We start from the raw sequence: 22,236 nt of genomic DNA on the forward strand, positions 1-22,236 counted from the left end.
GTACCCTGAACCACAATGAGACTCCAGATTCCTAGAGGCAACTGTCCACCTACTGCCCCATCCTGTGCCTGGCACTGCCTCTTCCAAACTCTAGGTCCTTCTTGCCTTCCCATAATCACCAAGAGATATGGACTGGGGAAGTGGGGGGATGGGAGGATGGGAGGGCGCACGCCTGTAATCCCAGCACTCGGGAGGCAGAGGCAGGGGATCTCTGTGAATTCAAGGCCAGCCTGGTCTACAGAGTGAGTCCAGGACAGCCAGGGCTACACAGAGAAACCCTGTCTCAGAACACCAAAACCCCATGAGTTTAAACTTTCTTTAGTGGCCCTTTTCAAGAAACATGCATCACCCAGAATGCTACAGTTTCCAAAAGGCACAGCTCACATACCTTCTGCAGCTGGGTCCTCTCGGCTTCTGTGGACACTAGTTAACCCCACTGCCAGGACCAAGAGATTTGGTTTTCCTGCTTCTAGGGAGCCGTGAAGAAGGCAGACTGGGTTGGCCATTCCATTTAAATCCAGCAGAAAGGTGGTGGGCAGAGGCAAGCATCAGGCCCTCTGCACCCTGGAGAACCAGGGAGAAATCTGCCAGTGACATGGATGCTCAAGGCCCCGGGCAGATCTCACATAATGGCAAAAGGAAATTTTTAGGCCCATCTTGGATTGCAACCTTTTCCAATTGCCAACATTAGTGAGGTTGCCTGATTTGCACTCACCTTGCCTCTCAAGAAAGTATACCTTGCAGAATTCTCCAACTCCCCCTCCTGCCCCCGAAGCTTGAGTCGTTTCCTGGGTGCTAGGCCTTTTCCTGTCCTGCCCTGCCTCTACCTCCTTCATCATCGGGCCTCGAACGCGTGTGGGCCTCTGTCTTTCTTAGCTCAAGGTGCCCAGGGAAGACATGGACCGAAAACCGGTGGGTGGAACTAAGATGGACAAGGACATCCTGGCTCGTACTGTGGAGAGGCTGCGCAGTGGGGTGGTCCACAAGCAGGTGGTATCTGGGCGAGAGTTCAAGGGTCGCCCATTCAACAGCAAGCCCGAGGTCATCCACTTCAAGGTAAGGCCTGATGCACGGCCCAGGAAGGAAGCCTGCCGTTCAGGCTCGTGCCTCTCATGCTTTCTGTCTCCACTATGGGAACCAGAGAAGCTTTGGGGCTGGTGTGCAAGGGCGGAGTTGACCGCCTCAGGAGTAGGATGCCCTAGGCACTCCCTCATAGGGGCCTGGGAAGGACTAAGACTCATCCACTGAGGATGAGGCTACAAGGCCGGCCCCTCACTGTCCCTCACAGGCTTCAAGGAACTCAGGGTCCTTAGGCTCCCATGAGTCGGCACCAGATAGACCGTCCTCCCCTTCTGGGGGCTTGGAGTCGTCACGCCCCCCTCTCTCTGCAGGATTTTGATATTGGCAAAGTGTACAAGAAGAAGATCACATTGATAAATGCTACCTACACAATCAACTACTGCAAGCTGGTGGGTGTGGAGGAGGAACTGAAGGACTTCATCCACATTGAGTGAGTTGAGCAGAGTCTGGGCATGAGACTGTGCTGCCCCACAGCCCCGCCACCCCCCCCCCCCCCCCCTGCCGCCCGCCTCCCTGCCTTGAAGAGCTGGAGAGGTTTCTGCTCCATCCCTTGATACTGAAGTCACAGAGACCAGCTCTGGGCCCCTGACAGGCCGCCTGTCGCGTCGCACTTTCACTGGGTGCTGGTTTGGGCGCTGCAGCAGTCCCCTTGGCAACTGGCTGTCTCACTATGAAGATTTCAAGACTGTGTTTCTGAACTGAAATTTACTTTTTTCTTTGTGCTAGTGTTTCAGTTTTCTTCTCCTAAGACTCTTCTTGTGTGTATATTGTCCCTTCTTTGCTTTTTCTGTGGGCCCCTTTAACGCTCATTGCTTCCCCATTCCCACCCTCTCCCTCCAGCTTTCCCACCCTCCCCTCCAGCTTTTCCACCCTCCCCTCCAGCTTTCCCACCCTCTCCCTTCCAGCTTTCCCACCCTCCCCTCCAGCTTTCCCACCCTCCCCTCCAGCTTTCCCACCCTCTCCCTTCCAGCTTTCCCACCCTCTCCCTTCCAGCTTTCCCACCCTCTCCCTCCAGCTTTCCCACCCTCCCCCTCCAGCTTTCCCACCCTTTCCCTCCAGCTTTCCCACCCTCCCCTCCAGCTTTCCCACCCTCTCCCTCCAGCTTTCCCACCCTCTCCCTCCAGCTTTCCCACCCTCTCCCTCCAGCTTTCCCACCCTCTCCCTCCAGCTTTCCCACCCTCTCCCTCCAGCTTTCCCACCCTCCCCTCCAGCTTTCCCACCCTCCCCTCTAGCTTTCCCACCCTTCCCTCCAGCTTTCCCACCTTCTCCCTCCAGCTTTCCCACCCTCTCCCTCCAGCTTTCCCACCCTCTCCCTCCAGCTTTCCCACCCTCCCCTCCAGCTTTCCCACCCTCTCCCTTCAGCTTTCCCACCCTCTCCCTTCAGCTTTCCCACCCTCTCCCTTCAGCTTTCCCACCCTCTCCCTCCAGCTTTCCCACCCTCCCCTCCAGCTTTCCCACCCTCTCCCTCCAGCTTTCCCACCCTCCCCTCCAGCTTTCCCACCCTCCCCCTCTAGCTTTCACTTTGCAACATTTTCAGTAACACTTTTTTTTGTTTCTCAGCATATGACCTCATCTTTTCTGGGTTGTTTTTTGTTTTGTTTTGTTTCGTTTTTCCTTTTCTCTTTTGCTGTTTTTGAAATAGAGTCTCACTCTAGGCCTAGGCTGACTTTGTACGCAGCCTGTAATCCAGACTGGCTCCTGCCTCAGTTCACAGATAGCTGATACTATGGGTGTGTTTCACTGTATCCAGCTGCAGTCTCCTAATTGCGGGCCCCTGGGTCCTCCAGGCCTTCCCCTGCACCAGTGTTATCTGCCACATGGTGTTTTCTGAAGGAGGAAGAGGAGTGGTGTGTAATTTTAAAGTGGGGGCTCTATATAAACTGGTCCCTGATCATCTGCTCAGGTACCAGCTGCCCCTCCCTTCTACCCTGCATGATGTCCTCATGAGGCTGCGCCTGTGGGACTGTCTGGGGACTTTCTCCATGAGCAGCTGTCAGAGCTGGCATAGGTAGATGTGCTGACCTCTTGGGAACTGAGTGGAGGTGGGCATAGGATCTTGGATTCTCTGTCCCTTCATTCTTGCAATTTGCAGAATCTCTTAGCTGTCTGCAAAGTCTTGTATGGAGGGAGTATTGCTAAAAAACTGTTTATTTTACCCACTGTGTTAATTTGAGATCTGAGAGCTTCTCTGGCTTTTAGCAATGTTGAGTCACCTGCTGCTGTTGGCCTGTAGTTTCTGAGAGTGAATGGATGAACCAGGCTAGTGGTCACCATCACCCCAGCGACCGCAGAGCCCTCCTTCCTCCACACGTGAAGGCTGGCATTTATTTCTGCCTCCTGATTTCTCTTGCTGTTGTGACTCTCTAGCATGCTCCTGAGTTTCCCCTGGCTGCACCGAGACCACTGGTGCTCAGGGTCCTGCGGCATCTTTGACAGTGCTGGAAGCACCTTACCCCTGCCCACAGATCTCGCTCCCCTCTGAAACCCATTGCAGCCTCCTGTCCTTGTGGCACCTGCTTCACACTCGGCCTATTCAGGGCGTGAGATGTGCCTAGCCCCCTGGTCTCTTCAGCTGTGTCTGGCTGGCTGCCGAAGCTGCTGACTGTGTGTCTTCTCTCAGCACTGTTTCTCATTTCTAAAAATTCCTGGTTCCTCTTCAGATGAGCTGGCATTTCTTAACAGTGCCTTTCTTTTTCTTCCTGCCCATGACTCCCTGTCTTTCTGACTTTACTATTTTACCACGTGCCTTTTGGAAGCTCCACTAGATCACACAATAGTTCCAATAGTTTATTGCATAAAGTTCTTAGCGTTGGGCCTGCTGCTCGCTGCATCGGGTCATGGACACCGCACACACGCATAGCCTTGAACCCTGACCACTCGCCAGGTAGTCTCCAGGGTAAGAGCCCTGGGGATCTTCCTGTCTCTGCCACCCCAGTGCTGTTTTGTTCTCGAGTTCCGGGGTCAGAATTCTAGTCCCTATGTCTGCAGAGCAAGTGGTTTATTGACTAAGATATCTTTCCAGCACCCAGAGACACATTTTTATACTAAGTTTTTATGTATTTCCAAGCCAAGCAAATTATGTAAAAAAATTTTTTTTGGAGACAGGGCTTCTCTATGTAGCCTTGGCTGTTCTAGACTTGCTTTGTAGACCAGACTGGCCTGGAACTCATAGCAATCAGCCTGCCTCTGCCTCCAAGTGCTGGGATTAAAGGCATGTGCCACCATGCCTGGCATAAAATTTAACATTGTAAAAATAGGCCTGATACTAGGGATTTTGTAGGAAGACCCTTTAACTCACCCAGGATTCCGATGGACAGACTATCTCCCATCCCAGTCCCTGCAGGTGGGGCTGTTTTGCTGTAACTTACAGCCCCTCGCCTATGTTACTGTTAGAACTCAACATCCTTGATCCAAGGCCTGGCATGTGTCCCGGGCAGCCACACCTCACAGCCGCCCCCCTTCTGGAGCTGACTGTGGAGATGAGCCTTACTCAGTGTGCTGGCTCACTCACTGGACACGGGTTTGAAGATTGTCTGGTGTCTCCTGTTCATCAGGAACACAGCAGAGCTGGAGCTGCCCGGTTGCCAGTGCATCTAGGCAGAGGCGTGGGCCTAGTGAGGGTTACTAGAGCAAGCTGGGGAGAGAGGGTTTATCTGGCTTACACCTCCACATCACTGTCCAATCAATGAAGGACGCCAAAACAAGGAACTCAAGCAGGCCAGGACCCTGGAGTCAGGAGCTGATGCAGAGGCCATGGAGGGTGCTGCTCACTGGCTTTGCTCCTCAGGGCTTGCTCAGCCTGCTTTCTTATAGAACCCAGGACCATCAGCCCAGGGATGACACCACCCACAATAGGCTGGGGCCCCCCCACATCAGTCACTAATTAATAAAATGCTATACAGGCTTGCCTTTAACTGGGTCTTGTGAAGGCATTTTCTCAACTGAGTTTCCTGTCTCTCAAATAACTCTAGCCTGTGTTAATTTGACATAAAACTAATCAGCACAGGTGTGGTCACTGGAGCAGAAGGGCTCAGCAGAGGTGTGGTACCTGGAACAGAAGGGCTCAGCTGAGTATGTAGTGATGAAGTGAGCACCCACTCCCCGTGGTGACCTAACTACTCACGTGCTGTGAATCCCTGTTCCTGCAGCTTTGACCCCCCTGGTCCCATGTCAGCCGGCATGTCATGTGAAGTTCTTGTCACCTTCAAGCCTATGGTGAGTCACAGGATCACACAGGGGTGTGGGTGGTTTTCTGGCCTGACAATAACAAAACTAACCAAACAAAATTCAGCACCATTACCAAGTGCTAGAGGAGCAAAGCTTGCTGGGTTTTCTCTCTGTCTCCTACCTGCGTGGCCCTCGTAGGTGGGAAAGCAGTTCTTCAGGATATGCATAGGTGGGCACTTTGGGGCTCTTCCCTTGGGGCTCCACCAGGCAAGTAGCAAGCAGGGCCAGGCCACGGTTACACAGATGCAGCCTGGGTAACCGTGCTGTCACACAGATTTGTGGTGACTGGGATTGTTTTGTTTTTTAGATAAATAAAGATCTGGAAGGAAATGTTTCATTTTTGGCTCAAACTGGCGCCTTTTCTGTTCCACTGAAATGCTCAACGAAAAAATGCTCTGTAAGTGTCAGTTCCCTGACTCTCTCTCCACACTAAGGGCTGAGGCCAGGGCTCCACCACAGACCCTGGCCCAGTGGCAGCGCCACTCAGACTCCAACCTGGGCCTAGGCCCGGTGACATGAGATACTCTGAAAAAGTGAATAATCGTACCAGAGCTAGAAATTTCTAGATAAACCCTGCTCTCTATGGGGTCCCCTCGGGTTTGTTGTTGTGGGTCCACTTCAGAGTAAATTAGCAACATCAGGCTCAACACCCTTTTAAAAACGTTGGCATCTAGTGGCTGGAGAGATGGTTCAATCGGCTCTTCCAGAAGTCCTGAGTTCAGTTCTCAGCAACCACATGATGGCTCACAACCATCTGTACTGGCATCTGATGCCCTCTTCTGACTTGCAGGTGTGTGGGCAGATAAAGCACTCAGACATAAAATAAATAAATAAATCTCTTTTTAAATGTTGACATCTGATAAACACAGAACCCACCATGTCACTGTTTCTTTCCACGGTGACACAGTACAGCACACACACTCACTGTTTGTGACAGTCTCAGCAAGTCTTTAGTCCCACACATGCTTATAAGCTCACGGGCTCACTGTGATCTGACCGACGTGGGCCGAGCCGGGTCAGGCGGCTCTGCCGTGGGTGTCTGACCGCGGCCTTCTGACCTGTAGCTTCTAGGGCAGTGTCCATCCAGCATGGCGTTCTAGTGGAGAATGGCTGGAGGGATAGAAACCCACACCAGCGGTACCAACACGTTTCTTCCTGTACTTGCTTCACACCTTCCGATGACTTATTAGCCAGGCCAGGGCACTCGTGCATGTGCAAGATGAGGGGTGCAGAGGGAGGCCTCTCCACGGTGCTGGGAGGGACAGAGGGAAGACGAAAAACTGAGAGTCCTTATGTTACACCAGCAAAATGAGCAGAGCTCGTGGTTGCCACTAATGCTCCATCCACAGCAAATGTGACCCACTGTCTCCAGTAGGTGCAAGTGTGGGACACACGAGGCACAGAGCACCAGCTTCCTAAAAATGGTTCCCAACTTATAGCGAGGTGAGAAAAAGTAGAGAAGATAGGGAGTTATAATAGTTCTAATATAATTTATGCATTCATCAAAGTGTCAAAAGCAAACTCAATATAAGCTGTCTTTTATAACTACTTCTTTTTATTTATTTTATGTGCATGAGTGTTTTCCGGCACAGACTCTGCAGCCCTTGCCCCATGGAGACCATGAACAGCACAGACCCACTCTGAACAGCAATGCTTTGCAGGCCCTGTATCTTCAGCACAGCTCACCTCAGAATGACAGTTGTGAGCTGAGCTTGTCCACCACGCCCACACAATTATGCCTCCTCTCTTTCAACCGCCATCTCTCAATCAGGGAGCTGCTGGCTTGACTCTTAAAACTAGACTCAGGAAGCTGGGGGGGCAGGGTGACACACGTCTTTAATCTCAGCACTTGGGAGGCAGAGGCAGGCGGATTGCTGTGAGTTCAAGGCCAGCCTGGTCTACAAAGCTAGTCCAGGACAGCCAAGGCTACACAGAGAAACCTTGTCTTGAAAAAAAAAAAAAAAAGGAAAAACTAGACTCAGGAACCCCAAGCTGTCCTGGTCACTACATGAATCTGTGTCTTCTTAAGTGGGCTCTGCTCCAACCTACAGTGCACAGGTGCTTATGGTGTGCCTGTCTGTCCTACATGGAGTCACAGGCCTCACTGTGAAGGAGAAGATGACTCAGCCTTCCCCTGGTGTTTGGGACTTCAGGAGAGGAACATTGTCTTGCGAGACATTGGACCGATTTCTGCAGGGACCTACACTCCCTTTGTGACTGAGGAGCTAGCCAGCCTAGAGGCCACCCTGGCTTACACTTGTGTCCTTTGGCAGCTGTCCCTTGACAAGGAGCTCATTGACTTTGGGAGCTACGTGGTGGGTGAGACCACATCCCGGATCATCACACTGAGCAACGTTGGAGGCCTGGGCACCAGATTCAAGTTTCTCCTTGATTCTGAGTCCTGTGACATGGATGAATCCCAACCCATCATAAAAATAGTGAGTCCCCTGCTCTGTGTAGCCTTGGCTGTCCTAGAACTCACTCTGTAGACCAGGCTGGCCTCGAACTCACAGAGATCTGCCTGCCTCTGCCTCCCAAGTGTTGGGTATTTTGAGCATTCTTAGGAGAAGCATGGAGCAAACCTGTTGGCTCTGTTCTGGTGCCCCAACAAAGGCCCCAGAAAAAAATCTGACCTAAGAGATGCCAGTGCCACCAGCGTATCTGCGGCCAAGGCAGCATAGACAGTGGGCTTCTGGGGGGAGGGAGGAAGAGAAAGGGCTGTGGTCAGAACCAGGGAGCAAGGCAAGTGGGATGGGGCGACTGGGAGCCAGGCTTGCTTTGGGCAGGTAGCTAGGTTGCCCAGGAGGCTAAGCAGGGTATAAAGAGTGTGGACTCAGCTGAGACAGGTGGGGTCTAGGATGGAGCCTCTGTGCTGATGACAGAGAGGAGGCAGCTTGGCCAGGGTAAAGCAGACAGTCATTGCTACGCTAGGTCATTGATGCTGTGGCCTAAAGACCCAGGATAGACACACAGGACCAGCACCCCCGGGCACAGATGCACTTGTGGCTTCCCCTCCCGGTGACAAGAGTGTCTGTAGACACCGATGGCCTTAGACCCTGAGCTTCCTTTCAGAGCAGCCTCTTCACCTGCGACGACAAAAAAAGCCTGTATGAGAAGGTCATGGCCAGTCTTGCCGAGCAGCCGCTTGATGGCAACGAGTCCTCCCCACCCGACGTGCGCAGCCGGAAAGGGTCCGAGAAACCAGATGGTGAGTTGGGCGGAGGGTGCTTCCCTCAGGCTTGCTGTGCTGACTCCTGAGGCAGCCAGGAGCTACTCAGCACAGCCACCTCAGGATCTCAGGTCAACCAGTGCAGCCAGAGAGTCTCAAGTAAAGCCTGACAGCCCTGTGGCCTCGGTGATGCCAAGGAGAACACGCATTCCTGCAAACATGCACTGGTTACGGTGCGCATTGGAGTTCCATTGTGTTGAAACTAACAGCATCAGCAGAAGCCCCCGTTGTGGACAGCCAGCTGGTCACGGGCTGCGTGGGGTTGAGGGCTTTGGAGGCTCTGCCTATGAAATGGTCCCTGCAGTTGCTCGTGCTTGTCAGGGCCTCCAGGCTCTGAGGCGAGGACAGTTCTTGTTTCTCATCATAGCAGTATTGAGGAGACACGAGAGCCATTTAAAACTGAGCAGTCCTTGTGCTGAGTTGGAAAAACCAGTACTTTGTCAGGGCTCTGGTCCTTCTTGCAGCCGCTCTCAGCCCTGGCTGTTCTGGAACTCACACTGTAGACCAGGCTAGCCTCAAACTCCGAAATCCAGGGTGCCTCTGTGTCCTGAGTGCCACCACCTTCCAGCTGTAATTTTTATTTTAAGATTTCCAAACTTGCCAGGCGTGATGGTGAATGCTTTCAATCCCAGAACTTGGGAAGCAGAGGCAGGTGGATTGCTGTGAGTTCAGGGCCAGTCTGGTCTACAAAGTGAGTCCAGGGTAGCTAAGGCTACACAGAGAAACGCTTTCTCGAAAAAACCAAAGCAACCAACTAAACAAGCAAATGATACACTGACATACAGAGTCTTCAGCCCGTACAGACGCTGACCAGTGAGCAGAGTCATCGTGTTTTTCCTTAGCTTCAAACTTTGAGGCAAAGAAGTCTTACATGTTTTTAGTTTTATTCAATCTGATAATATTTGGCTTTTTCTCCAGACTGATAATTGACCTAGGCTTGTTTGTCTTCCAGAAACAGATATTACAGCCGTGGCCAGTGCCGTGACCATGATTCCCAATGAGGAGCCGGCAGAGATCACACTGGGGGAGGTCAGTCCACCCCACCTGCTGAAACTCGGCTTCCTCCTGCCAGGAAGCAGTGCATCCCCCTCAGCCCGACCCACACTCTCCAGGCCCCTGTTGTCTCACCTAGCGCCACGGTACCCCTCCCCGTGGCGAGAGTGGGCAGGACCAGAGCAGCAGGCCCGGCTTCCTATGTGAGGTCCGGCTTAGAGAGACCAACAGTGAGCCCTCCAGGTGCAATGTGCATTCACACAAACTAGCGGAGGAAGATGCCGAGAGCCGTTCCGGCTGCCTTCCTTCTTGTCCCAATCCTAGTGGACTGTGAACCTTAGAATCAGGAATCGGATCTTTGAAACTTCAGGGGCTTGGAGGTGGCAGGGTGGTACGGACGTGTAGATCCTATACACAAGAGAGAAAATGCAGACATCCTCTACCAAGCTCTTCCTGCTTCTAATGCTGCACGGGAAGCCACAGGTGGCTCACTGCTGTGTGAGCCCCCACCCCAACTCTGTTAAGACACAACACCAGGAAGCACTCAGAGCAAGGCAGGCCTTAGAACCAATGGCTGTACATGACCAAATGGACACCCCAGGGACAGGTCTGCTGCCACCCGCCCTGCAGTGGTGGCAAGGATAGGGGTTAGTAGGAAGCGCCTACACATGGCGCACTCCTCTTCTTCCACAGGTAACAGAGGGAGAAATTGGCCCCTTCAGTTCCATCAAAGTACCCATTATCTTCACCCCAGTTATCCCAGGACAGACCCAGACTAAGTTCAAGGTCATGTTTAAGAATCCACAGTGTTCCACGGTGAGTACCCCTGCTGCCATCGAGGTGACTGACTGCCACCACTAAAGGTTCAGTCTACCTTTTACCTTGTCTTACTATACACTTAAACATTCAAAACCAGAAATATGGCTATGATAGATCACTCTGTGTCAGTGCTTTGGGTTATGAGGCAGGACTGATAGAAGAGAGAGACTCTGCAGCCGCAGGGGGTGGGGGGAGGGGATCAGTCTCTGCAGGGCTGAACCCTGAATCCACTTTGCAGAGCCTCTTTATTGTTACACAAAAGGCACTTTTAGGGAGTCAATTTCTGTACCCCAAACCTCTTACCTGATGTAGGGTTGTCTGAAGGAACCATTACCTAAGCCGTTCTCAGCCGTGAGACACTTCTTGGTTGTCAGGTATGTCTCAGGACTAAATCGTTCTGCAGAGCAACCCCATAAACCTCAGGTAACAATCACTGGCTGTTTACAAAAGGCTACTTCAAAGCCTAGGTGCCATCACTCCAGAAGTCATGCCAGATACAATGGTGCTGCTAACATTCTGCTACAATTCTCTGAATCCCACAGAATAGGATAATCATGAAAAAACATCACAAAACCCTTTAATACATGCCAGGGTTAGGTATCAACCTCATACTTGTAACACAGTAAGCTGCAAAAACCAAACCATGAAACTTTTTGCTCATGTTGAGTTCACATGTTCCATGCCAGCTATATTTTAGAGCCACTGGTATTGCCATAGATGTGCCAGTCTGGGTGCCAAGGGCCACTGTGGACCTGAAGATCTGCACGTACGACCGGCTCTACCAGGACTCCATTGTTGTCCACACAAGGTGAGCCCCAATGGCGGCCAACAGGAGGGTCATGACTAGAGCTGACTACACAGTAGCTCTGAACGGTCACCTTGGGTGGCAGAGGACTAGGTGGACCCTGAAGAAGGTGACCTTGAAGATCCAGGAGATCCCAGTGTTGTTGGGGCATTGGAAGACTCCAGGAGAGTCGAGGGTAGAGACAGGGCTGAAGACAGAGGAAGGGACCAAAAGCTATGGAATGCCAGACACCTAAAAGGGCAAACAATGGATTTTCCCTGCAGGCTCCACATGGAACCAGCCCTACCTGTGTCCTGATCTTGAGTCTAGTCATTTCCACTTTGGCCTCTGTCCTCCAAGGTGCTCAGAGAGTTGCTTTGTGATATGTTAGGTCTGAGTTTGTGCAAAGTATTTCGGCAGCCATAGCAAAAGTGCACTTGCTGCATGCCTGGGGCACTAGGCAAGGGTCTCAAGGCCTCGGGAACATAGAGCAGAGCAGCAACAAGGAGAACAGCGAAGTCCAGAAGTAGCATGTGTGTTTGTATTGTTTACAAAGGCAGCCTGCAGATTAAAAGTGTTTTGCTTGAAGAACAACCAGAGATGGAAGCATCCAAGATTTCATGACTTCACCAGCTTTGAAACACTAGTCACCAGACCGAAGGGCAGCTGCTACCCATCCCCAGCCCCTGTCACGACACCTTCACACATGACCTGGAAGAGCAGTGCTCCCATGACATGGTTCCCACCAGGCCTTTTCTTGCTCCACGAAGGTGAAGCTTGTCATGTCCCCAAACTCCTTCTTGGAAACCAGAGAGCTATGAGATGGCAGTGTGCTGTTGGTGTCTGGGGATCCCGTTTAATGGAGGAGTCTGGGGGAGCCCGTTTAATAGAGGAGTTGGGGGGCATTTAATGGAGGAGTCTGGGCCGTGGAAGAGGGGTTTGCTGTATTTATCTGGGGAATGGGTTGAGCTGAGCTCTTACACTTCTTCAGTGCTTCCTGGTCATGCAGGGATGGAATGCAAAGGAGCTGAGGGACCTTAACCTTCCTACCCAAAGCACACAGTTGTCAGTATAAACTGATTTAGTAATTTTTTTGTTTTTGTTTTTTCGAGACAGGATTTCTATGTGTAGCCTTGACTGTCTTGGACTCTATTTGTAGACCAGGCTGGCCTCGAACTCAGAGATCCAGCTGCCTCTGCCTTTCTGGGTACTGGGATCGCAGAAGTACTCCACTACACCTGGCATTCTTTAGTAATTTTTAAAACCTAGTATCATTTGTAACTGTGTTTGATATGGTTTTACCCGCACACGTGGACAAAGGTATTAACTTCTGAAGACCATTTGTTGTGTGCCAAAGAACCAGTACTGTAGGCAGACAATGGGGCAGACAGAGGGGCAGACAGAGGGGCAGACAGTGGAGCAGACAGTGGGACAGGCAGAGGGGCAGACAGAGGGGCAGACAGTGGGGCAGACAGTGGGACAGACAGAGGGGCAGACAGAGGGGCAGACAGTGGGGCAGACAGTGGGACAGACAGAGGGACAGACAGAGGGGCAGACAGTGGGACAGACAGTGGGGCAGACAGAGGGGCAGACAGAGGGACAGACAGAGGGGCAGACAGAGGGGCAGACAGTGAGACAGACAGAGGGGCAGACAGAGGGGCAGACAGAGGGGCAGACAGTGGGACAGACAGAGGGGCAGACAGAGGGGCAGACAGTGGGGCAGACAGTGGGACAGACAGAGGGGCAGACAGTGGGGCAGACAGAGGGGCAGACAGTGGGGCAGACAGAAGGACAGACAGTGGGGCAGAAAGTAGGGCAGACAGAGGGACAGACAGTTGGGCAGACAGAGGGGCAGACAGTGGGACAGACAGAGGGGCAGACAGAGGGGCAGACAGAGGGGCAGACAGTGGGACAGACAGAGGGGCAGACAGTGGGGCAGACAGAGGGGCAGACAGTGGGGCAGACAGTAGGGCAGACAGAGGGACAGACAGTTGGGCAGACAGAGGGACAGACAGTTGGGCAGACAGAGGGGCAGACAGGGGCAGACAGTGGGACAGACAGAGGGGCAGACCATGGGGCAGACCATGGGGCAGGCAGTGGGGCAGGCAATGAGGCAGACAGAGGGGCCGGCAGTGGGGCAGACAGAAGGGCAAACAGAGGGGCAGGCAGTAGGGCAGGCAGTGGAGCAGGCAGTGGGGCAGACAGAGGCTGGTACACCTTGGAGAACCCTTAGTAGTTGCTTTCCATACTGTCCGGGGTCCCTAGCAGCAGAAGCTCAGGGCCATGGTAACTGTAGTAGCAGATAGGCACTGCATGGCTTAGAGGCAGATCAGAAGTCACCACAGCTCTGGTAACCATGTGTGCTCTGGTGGTCATCCAAAGAGCAGGAGAGAGGAGACAGGCTTTTCCTGTGTCTGCTTGGTCCTATCTTATTGGATGCTTCCAGAGGCATCTGTGCAGGTGTGAGCCCTCCCTGAAGACCTAGATACTTCTCTCAGTGTCCCTCAGAACCTTCAATGTCCATAACACAACTTCATTGTTCCATATCTAGATCACCATGAGCTCAGCCCTTGGGGGCACATCTAGGTCAAGAATGCCATGGACTACAGAGCCACAGGACAAACAAGGATCCTTCTAGAAAGCCCCCAAAGGCTCCAGGACTAATTGTTCATGATCCCCAGGCAATCCAGGGGAAGGCTGCATGGGCTCCCTCTCCAGCCTACCCCTTCTTCCTTTGGCTAAGAAACAATTCTACCTATGGGAACAAAAGGAGACTCCCATGGGGAGCAAGCCAGGGCTGCTCTCCAGCGCTCCCTTACAGGAGGATTTGACGGGTTGGAGAGATGGCACTGCCTGCTCTTCCAGAGGACCCAGGTTCAATTCCCAGCACCCATATGACATCTCACAACTGTTTGTAACTCCAGTTCCAGGGGATCTGACAGCCTCACGCCAATGCACATAAAATAAAATAAATTATATTTTAAAAGGAAGGGGGTGCTTTGGCCACTGTCAGTGCCTTTGGCTGGTAACTCGGTTCAGGGGAGAACAGAATACTTAACAGACAGAAGACACAGGTGGGCCCCGATGACTGGATACATACATGTCTGCAACCTTCTGTCTGGTTGTAAATCATAACATGTGTCACTAGCTAACATCTGTCCATGCAGCACCCCACATACAGCAAACTTGCTGTGAAGAGAGCTGTGTGGGAAGACGGCCCTAGAGAGACGCCGTCCATTGTCCTGCCCGGCGCCTGCGCACAGCAGATGCCTGCAGCACTTCTTCCCGTAAAGCGCTGTAGCCCCTAAGAACCAGTTATAGCATATTTCAACTGAATTTTTTTTTTCGAGACAGGGTTTCTCTGTGTAGCCTTGTCTGTCTTGGAACTCTCTTTGCAGACCTCACGCTCTCAGAGATCCCCCTGCCTCTGCCCCCAGAGTACTGAGATTAAAGGTGTGCACCACCACACCAGGCTTCAGCTGAAATTTTTATTTTTTATATTTTCTCAAGCTGAGTATGTTGGCTATACTCTCAGCACTCAGGAGGCTGAAGCAGGAGAATTGTAGGTTTTATAGTTTGTTTCAGCCTGGGCTACATAGTGAAACCTTGTCTTTAAAAACAAAAAACGAAACATAAAAACATCAGGGTCAGGAAAATGGCTCAGCAGAAAAGTACTTGCCTTGAAAGTCTACAACCTGAGTTCAATCCACAGGACCAACAAAAATACAGAAAAGAAGCCACCCTACAAATCTGTCCTCTGGCTTCCACACATGCAGTGTGCACAACCAAGCACACACAATAATTCTTATTTTAAATTTTTTTGTTATGGCCAGATATGGCACATGCCTTTAAAATCCCAGCACTGGGCTGGAGAGATGGCTCAGAGGTTAAGAGCACTGGCTGTTCTTCCAGAGGTCCTGGGTTCAATTCCCAGCAACCACATGGTGGCTCACAGCCATCTGTAATGAGATCTGGTGCCCTCTTCTGGTGTGCAGGTGTACAGGCAAACAGAATACTGTGTACATAATAAATAAAAAATAAGTAAAACCCCAGTACTTTGGAATCAGAGGCAGGAGGATCTCTCTAAGTCCAAGGCCAGGCTGGTCTCTATAGCAAGTTCCAGGACAGCCAGGACAACATAAAGAGACTGTATTTCATTTTATTTTATGCATGGCCTTTTTGCTTTGCTTTTATGTATGTGTTATGTGCATGCTTGGTGCCCACAGAGGTCATAAGAAGGCATCAGTCCCCTGTAACTAGAGTTACAGATGGTGGCGAACACCATGGGGTGCTAGGTCTTCTGCAAAAGAAGCAAGTGCTTAACACTGAGCCATCTCGCTGGCCCAACAATAATAACTTTAAAAAATTTTTTTTAAAGATTTATTTGTTCATGTACATAAGCACTCTATTGCATGTGTGCCTGCACGAGAGAAGAGAACATGGGATAGAAGAGGGCAGCAGATCACATTATGGATGGCTGTGAGGCACCATGTGGCTGCTGGGAATTGAACTCAGGACCTTTGGATGAGCAGTCACTGCTCTTAACCACTGAGCCGTCTCTCCAGCCCCAACTTTTAAAATTTTTAATCAAATTCATTTCAGGCTGGGCGTGGTGGTGCACGCCTTTAATCCCAGCACTTGGGAGGCAGAGGCAGGTAGATAACTGAGTTCAAGGCCAGCCGGGTCTACAAAGTGAGTCCAGGACAGCCAGGGCTACACAGAGAAACCCTGTCTAAAAAAAAAAGAAAGAAAGAAAGAAAAGAAACAGCACCAAAAATGCTTTCTAGCCATCAGTGTGCTGTGCTTGGCTCAGGGTACCATGTGCACTGCACCCTGCACACTGTTCTATCATGAGAAACATCTCAGCCAGAGGAGTAAGGGCGCAGTCACCTGTGGTGTTGTGACCTGTGACCTGTGACCTTTGCAGGTCAAAAGCGGCCCTGCGCCTAAAGTTTGAAGTCTGTAAGGAGCTGAGAGGCCACATAGAGCTGCTACCAGAAACAGGCTACATCCAGGCCCAGTCCTCCTACTCCGTTCAACTAAAGTTCCTGCCTCGGTGAGAACTGGGAAAGGCTTGGAGCATGATGGGAGGGCGTGAGAGCATGAGAGCCTTGTGCTGGTCACACATTATTGAGGATGAGCACCTGCCAAGAACACCCTGGCCCTCCTCCATGCAGGCCCTGCCTCGGCCTCTGCCCAGACACAGGGGGCACCCTGCTCTCCCTGAGGCTGTGTCAGGCTGCAGCAAACACGTAAGGTCTGCTAGCCTCTGTCGCAGAGCTCCATGTGGTGTTTCTGTCACGCAGCCCTCCCTGCACTGAGGTGCCTGCGCTGCTGGGGTTGCTGGCTGTCCAGCTCCATGGCATGTCTCTCCTGTCTACCACCTTTCCTCAGCTGGACTTTAGAATCTCCTTCAGCTGCTGGGGAGCTGCGGGGTGGCACCTGCCTTTGGCCCCAGCACCCACAGGCTAGCAAAGGGGGCCTGAGGCTGATTTTTAAAATCTGAGCTGCTTGTTGGACACTCCTGCTGACTGTCCAGCTTACTGAAGGGGAACTTTTTTCTTTATATGTGTACATGTATTTTATATGCTAATTTTTTTAAATCAAGGAATAACCTTTTTTGAGACAGAGTTGTACCCATGTAGCTCAGGCTGCCTTCCCTGCCCTGTGACCCTCTGGCCTTTATAGGTGTATACCACGCAGCCTGACAGAAGCAAATGCTTCTTTATTTCTGAGGACTGAGGATGGACCCAGGACCTCTTGTTCACCGAGGCGTACACCAGTCCCGTGGGCAGCCTGCTTTTACATTGATTTTTAGGATTCCTTCTAATAATAGACTCCTTACCAGTTTGTTGATTTTTGTCACTAAAACCTTTATTATTTTGGGCTAAAGAGAAAGCTCAGCAGGCAAAGGCCCCAGCAAGCCTGAGGACCTGAGGTCACTTACCAGAACCCAGGTGGTGGGAGAGAACAGAGTCCTGTGAGTTACCCTCACACAGAGCTGTGCTCTACAAGCTCCCGAAGGCAAGAAGAGAAGAAGACACATAAGCTGTTAGTGGATTATAGAGTTAGGGTTATGAGAGATGTAGCACGGCGTCTTGGTGCACACACACACACACACACACACACACACACATACACACACACACACACACACACACACACACACACACCACACACACACACACACACACACACCACACACACACACACACACCACACACACACACACACACCACACACACACACACACACACCACACACACACACACACACACACCACACACACACACACACCACACACACACACACACACACCACACACACACACACACCACACACACACACACACACACACACACCACACACACACACACACACCACACACACCCCCCCACACACACACACCACACACACACACACACACACACACACACACACACACACAGAGTGTGAGAATGTAGCATAATTAATTAGACCAAGCCATTGTTGTGTTGTTGTGTTGTTGTTGCTGCTGCTGCTGCTGTTTGAGACAAGGTTTCTCTGTGTAGCTTTGGCTATCTTAGACTCACTTTGTAGACCAGGCTGGTCTTGAACTCCCAGAGATCCACCTGCCTCTGCCTCCTGAGTGCTGAGGTTAAAGGCGTGCGCCACCACATCCGGCTGCCTTTTTTTTTTTTAGTTTTTTTTGGAGTTTTTTTGGAATAGGATCTCACTATGGAGACCAGGTTGATCTCAAACTCACAGAGACCTGCCTGCTGCTGCCACTAAGTGCTGGAATTAAAGGTGTGCGCCATCACACCTGGCTGAGCCAAGCTTATTAACATTGTTTTATTTATTTCATTGAAAATAGATTCTTCCCTCATACAATATATCCCAGCTGTAAATGCAATTGGTCTATTAATATTAATTCATTATTAATATGCTGGCATATTATTCTTTAACCTGCTATTTTATAAATAAAAGGCACAGAGACCTATTAGATCTGTTATATCCCTTATAACTCTGGAGCTGGGCAGATATTAGCCCTCTAAGCTAACTTGTCTAATCCCCAGTCAAAATCCCCACAAGTGCTTGCACATGTTCCACCTGAGCTGCTTCTGCTCCGTCAGGCCAGTCCTCAGAGCAACCCGCTCAGGCCACCTGCTCCCGGTTACCCCATGGCCACCTGCTCTTTCCTCCTTCCTCTCTCCTCTCTCCTTGTCCTTCTCCGACCTCAGAGCTCAGGAAGCTTCATCCCACCTGCCTCCCCCCTGCCCAGCTCAGGCTCTAAGCAACCAGGAATCATTTTGGAGGCAAAGTTCACATGACGACATTTTGGTTCCTTGAGAATTTGCTTGCAGGACATTGAGGATCTTGGGGAACAGGAAATTAACATTGAATACAGAGTAGCTCCTTGGTCACCCAGCCGCAGTTTCCCCTCCTTCCACTACTGCTCCTCTCCCCCAGATCCACCCCCATCCATTTCCTTTACAGAAAAGAATAGGCCTCCAGAAAATGACAGCCAAACAGGACAAAACAAGACCCTACAGGGCAAGGTGAACGCCTCATGCCCCACTGTTAGGAGTCCCACAAAAACACTACGCTAACAGCCATAACATTTATGCAGAGGACCTGTGCAGACCCGGCGGGCCCATGTGAGTCCCGCTTAGCTGATTTTGTGGACCAGTTAATTGCAAGACATTTATTTATTGTTTGGTTGGATTTTTGTTTGTTTGTTTGTTTGTTTTTGAGACAGGGTTTCTTTGTGTAGCCTTGGTTGGTCTGGACTCGCTTTGTAGACCAGGCTGGCCTCAACCTCACAGCGATCCACCTGCCTCTGCCTCCCGAGTGCTGGGATTAAAGGCGCGCGCCACCACGCCCGGCTAAGACATGTATTTTTTAAAGTTAGTGCATGACGAGGTAGTGGGTTTCCTTGGGTCATGTCCGTGCGTATATCGTTATATGTGTTCTTAGGCACCCTCGCCCTTCAATTTTAGACCAGTTTTATTGTGCAAAATATAAAGAAGAAAAGCATCTTCAAGTGGATCTACCTCTTGCAGACACTCCCTCCCAGAAGACGCAGGAAAATATTTTGACCCAGTCAGTCGAGTTCTGGAGGCTCCGATGACAATCTGGGTGGCTGACCAGGTCTGTACAGGACACTTTCTGGGGCTGTCTCTAGAGAACAGGGCTGCTGAGGGAAGCCAGGCCCTGTCTCCCCGGTGACAATACCCAGTGACAGGAAGGACCTGATTCCGGAACCCACCCTCCATTCCCAGTTGAGGATGTCCAGCGGCCTGACAGGCAGTGTCACCATCTAGCCACACAACGCTGCATAGTGTGCAACAGAGTGGCACACTACACACACACACACACACACGTACATGTAACGTACATACATGTAACACCCTCACCAACATGGCTCCACATATGTACATGATTACAAACAAAATATGCGCACTTGGTCACATCACTCACTGCCACCCCGGCTGCCTGTCCCTCTCCTCTCACCCTCACTGGGCTCTCTGGCTTAGATGTTCATTCACCAGGAGACACAGAGTAACCGTCTGGCTGAGGAACTCAGGTTCTGGAGACAGTATGCTGTTGGCCACAGGGACACAGACAGCCTTGATTATTTGGGAGCTGTTGCCTACAGCTTCCAGTGCCGGAGAATGTTCTTTGCTTTTTGAACCTTAGATCAAACCAGTGGAGTTCACCGTCCAAGCCATCGTCACCACCTCAGACTTGGAAATCAGCCCCTCAGAGATAAACTTTGGCTACTGCACCATCTATGAGGCCATCAGGACGGAGCTCAACATCAGCAACCTCTCACTGCTGCCGCAGGAGTTTGGGTTCGTTGGACTTCCCAAGGTATGTGCTGGTCAGTCCTGGGACTATAGGGCCCTGCAGGCCTGGCATCGGCCACTCTGCTGTCCTCTATACTTCCTGCGTGACCCTCTCCTCGTCCAGGAGGGAAGTCCCCCGCCCCCCGTTTTCCTAGCTGTAAGGTACACCCGAAAGCCACACACTCTCCCTGCCTGTCTCCTAAGACTTTCCCTGACCAAACACAGGACAATCCAAAATGGCGCCCAGGCCTGGCCGCCATCCATCCAAGAAGCTAGGCTGTCCCCTATCCATCCCCACACGCCTAGCTCATGACCTCGCCCTCAGTGTGTGAGCGTTCACACATGCACACACATCCCTCGTACCCTCCGTGTGTGCACCCCAAACTACCATGCTCGCACAGCACAGGCACATGTTCCCTCCAGCCGCTCCACAGAGCCTGCTTTTCCTTTTCACTCTGATGTGTTCCCGTTTTCCAGTACGTGGACATCCAGCCCAATGACGGGTTTGGGACGATCTTGCCACTGGAGACTTTGCAACTCGATGTGATCTTCCAGCCCACTAAGGCTAAAGAATACAGATTCGAGTTGGTCTGCAAATCGGAGATAAACCGGTAAGCCTGCTGGGCAGAGGGGCCGTGGGACCACACTGCCCTCCCGGCCTCCTCTCCTCAGATCCCAGCAGGCTGACCGCAGGCCTGGAATAGACAGCACTGGGGGCCAGCAGGAGCCCAAGACACAGGAGCAGATAGGTTTTAGGTCCACACGACCTTTCACTTTGTCCTAGCTTACACTTGTAGGTGAGGAGACAAGGAGGGAGCTGCTGACCAGAAGCATATGTGAGCATGTCAGTGTTTTGTGAAAAGCATCTTGGTACAAGTATTCATACATTATTCACTGTCAAGACTTGAAATGTCACTTCCTGCCTTCCTGGGGTTCTGTTGGGAGGTCTGTTATTACAATATGTTCGCCTTTGTGAGCTGGTGTCTTGGGCATAGCTTGGCAGAGTGCTTGCTTCGTGTGCTTGCAGCACTGAATTTGATCCCCAGGACCACGTGCAGCAGATGTGGTGACAAGGAGGTAATGTGAAGGTCGTCCTTGGCCATGTGATGTGACTGAGGCCAGCCTGGGCTACATACAACCTGTCTCAAAAACCCAAAAACAAAACAAAATGAAAAACTTTTAATATTTAAGAGGAGTTAGAGAGGTGGCTCAGCAGTTAAAAAGGCACTTACTGCCCTTGCAGAGGATCTCAGTTCAGTTCCCAGCACCACGTGGTCGCTCACCTGCATTTATAACTCCAGTTCCAAGCATCCATGCCTTCTCTGGCCTCCTCAGGCCCCTGCACACACATGGGACACATAAACTCATACAGTTGAGCACATGCACACACAAACGCACTTTTCTTTTATTTATTTATTTATTTGTTTATTTATTTATTTATTCAAGACGGTTTCTCTGTGTAGCCTTGGCTGTCCTGAACTTGCTTTGTAAATAAAGCTTGCCTCGAACTCACAGTGATCCACCTGCCTCTGTCTCCTGAGTGCTGGGATTAAAGGCGTGTGCCATTGCACCTGGCTCAGAAGGATCGAGTTTGAAGCCATCCTGGGCTATATAGTGAGTTATAGGCTAGCCGAGACTGCACAAAAAAGAAAAGATAAAAGATTCCAGCAAATTTTTGTATTCTATATTTACTCATTATCATATTTTGTACATTTATTCAGTTAAATGTTAACAATAATCTCTTTTCCCCAAAAGATATAAACTTACATATTTGAATATTTGAACATCTAAACATATTTTATATATGGTTTGTGTACACAGTTAGGTACCTGTGTGGGCATGCACATGTGTGTGCCTCTGGAAGTCAGAGAGCCTTGGGTATTATTCCTCGGGCACCTTCCACTATTTCTTTGTGACAAAATCTCTTGCTGGCTTGGAAGTTTGCCAGGAGGGGTCTAAGGATTAAGGGCTGTAAGGGTCTATGTACTTATCGGACAAGTTCTTTACCAACTGGGCAGTATCTGTGTTGTAGATGATAGGAAATGCATGTCCTTTTTTAAAGCATTAAAAATACATGCAATGGGCTGGGCATGGTGGTGCACGCCTTTAATCCCAGCACTCAGGAGTTAAAGTCAGATGGGTCCCTGTGAGTTTGAGGTCAGCCTGGTCTGCAAAGCAAGTTCAGGACAGCCAAAGCTACAGAGAGAAACCCTGTCTCAAAAAACCAAAAAGAAAAAAGAAAAAAAGAAAACCGAGAAAAACAACAACAACCAAAC

At 50.9% G+C, this 22,236-nt stretch overlaps 1 protein-coding gene across 1 annotated transcript in view; it reads left to right on the forward strand.

Moving 5' to 3' along the window:
- Window positions 1–22,236, forward strand: part of Cfap74 (cilia and flagella associated protein 74) — a 51,550-nt gene that overhangs the window by 19,247 nt on the left and 10,067 nt on the right. Inside the window, exons 13-25 of the mRNA XM_051171706.1 lie at window positions 877–1,056; window positions 1,392–1,510; window positions 5,229–5,295; window positions 5,615–5,704; window positions 7,581–7,745; window positions 8,380–8,515; window positions 9,489–9,565; window positions 10,223–10,345; window positions 11,035–11,156; window positions 16,060–16,188; window positions 19,175–19,262; window positions 19,812–19,985; window positions 20,438–20,571. Coding sequence (XP_051027663.1) covers window positions 877–1,056; window positions 1,392–1,510; window positions 5,229–5,295; window positions 5,615–5,704; window positions 7,581–7,745; window positions 8,380–8,515; window positions 9,489–9,565; window positions 10,223–10,345; window positions 11,035–11,156; window positions 16,060–16,188; window positions 19,175–19,262; window positions 19,812–19,985; window positions 20,438–20,571 — 1,604 coding nt within the window. The remainder of the gene's footprint in view (window positions 1–876; window positions 1,057–1,391; window positions 1,511–5,228; window positions 5,296–5,614; window positions 5,705–7,580; window positions 7,746–8,379; window positions 8,516–9,488; window positions 9,566–10,222; window positions 10,346–11,034; window positions 11,157–16,059; window positions 16,189–19,174; window positions 19,263–19,811; window positions 19,986–20,437; window positions 20,572–22,236) is intronic.

This window comes from Acomys russatus, chromosome 29 (genome assembly GCF_903995435.1).
Source record: "Acomys russatus chromosome 29, mAcoRus1.1, whole genome shotgun sequence".
Lineage (NCBI taxonomy): Eukaryota > Metazoa > Chordata > Mammalia > Rodentia > Muridae > Acomys > Acomys russatus.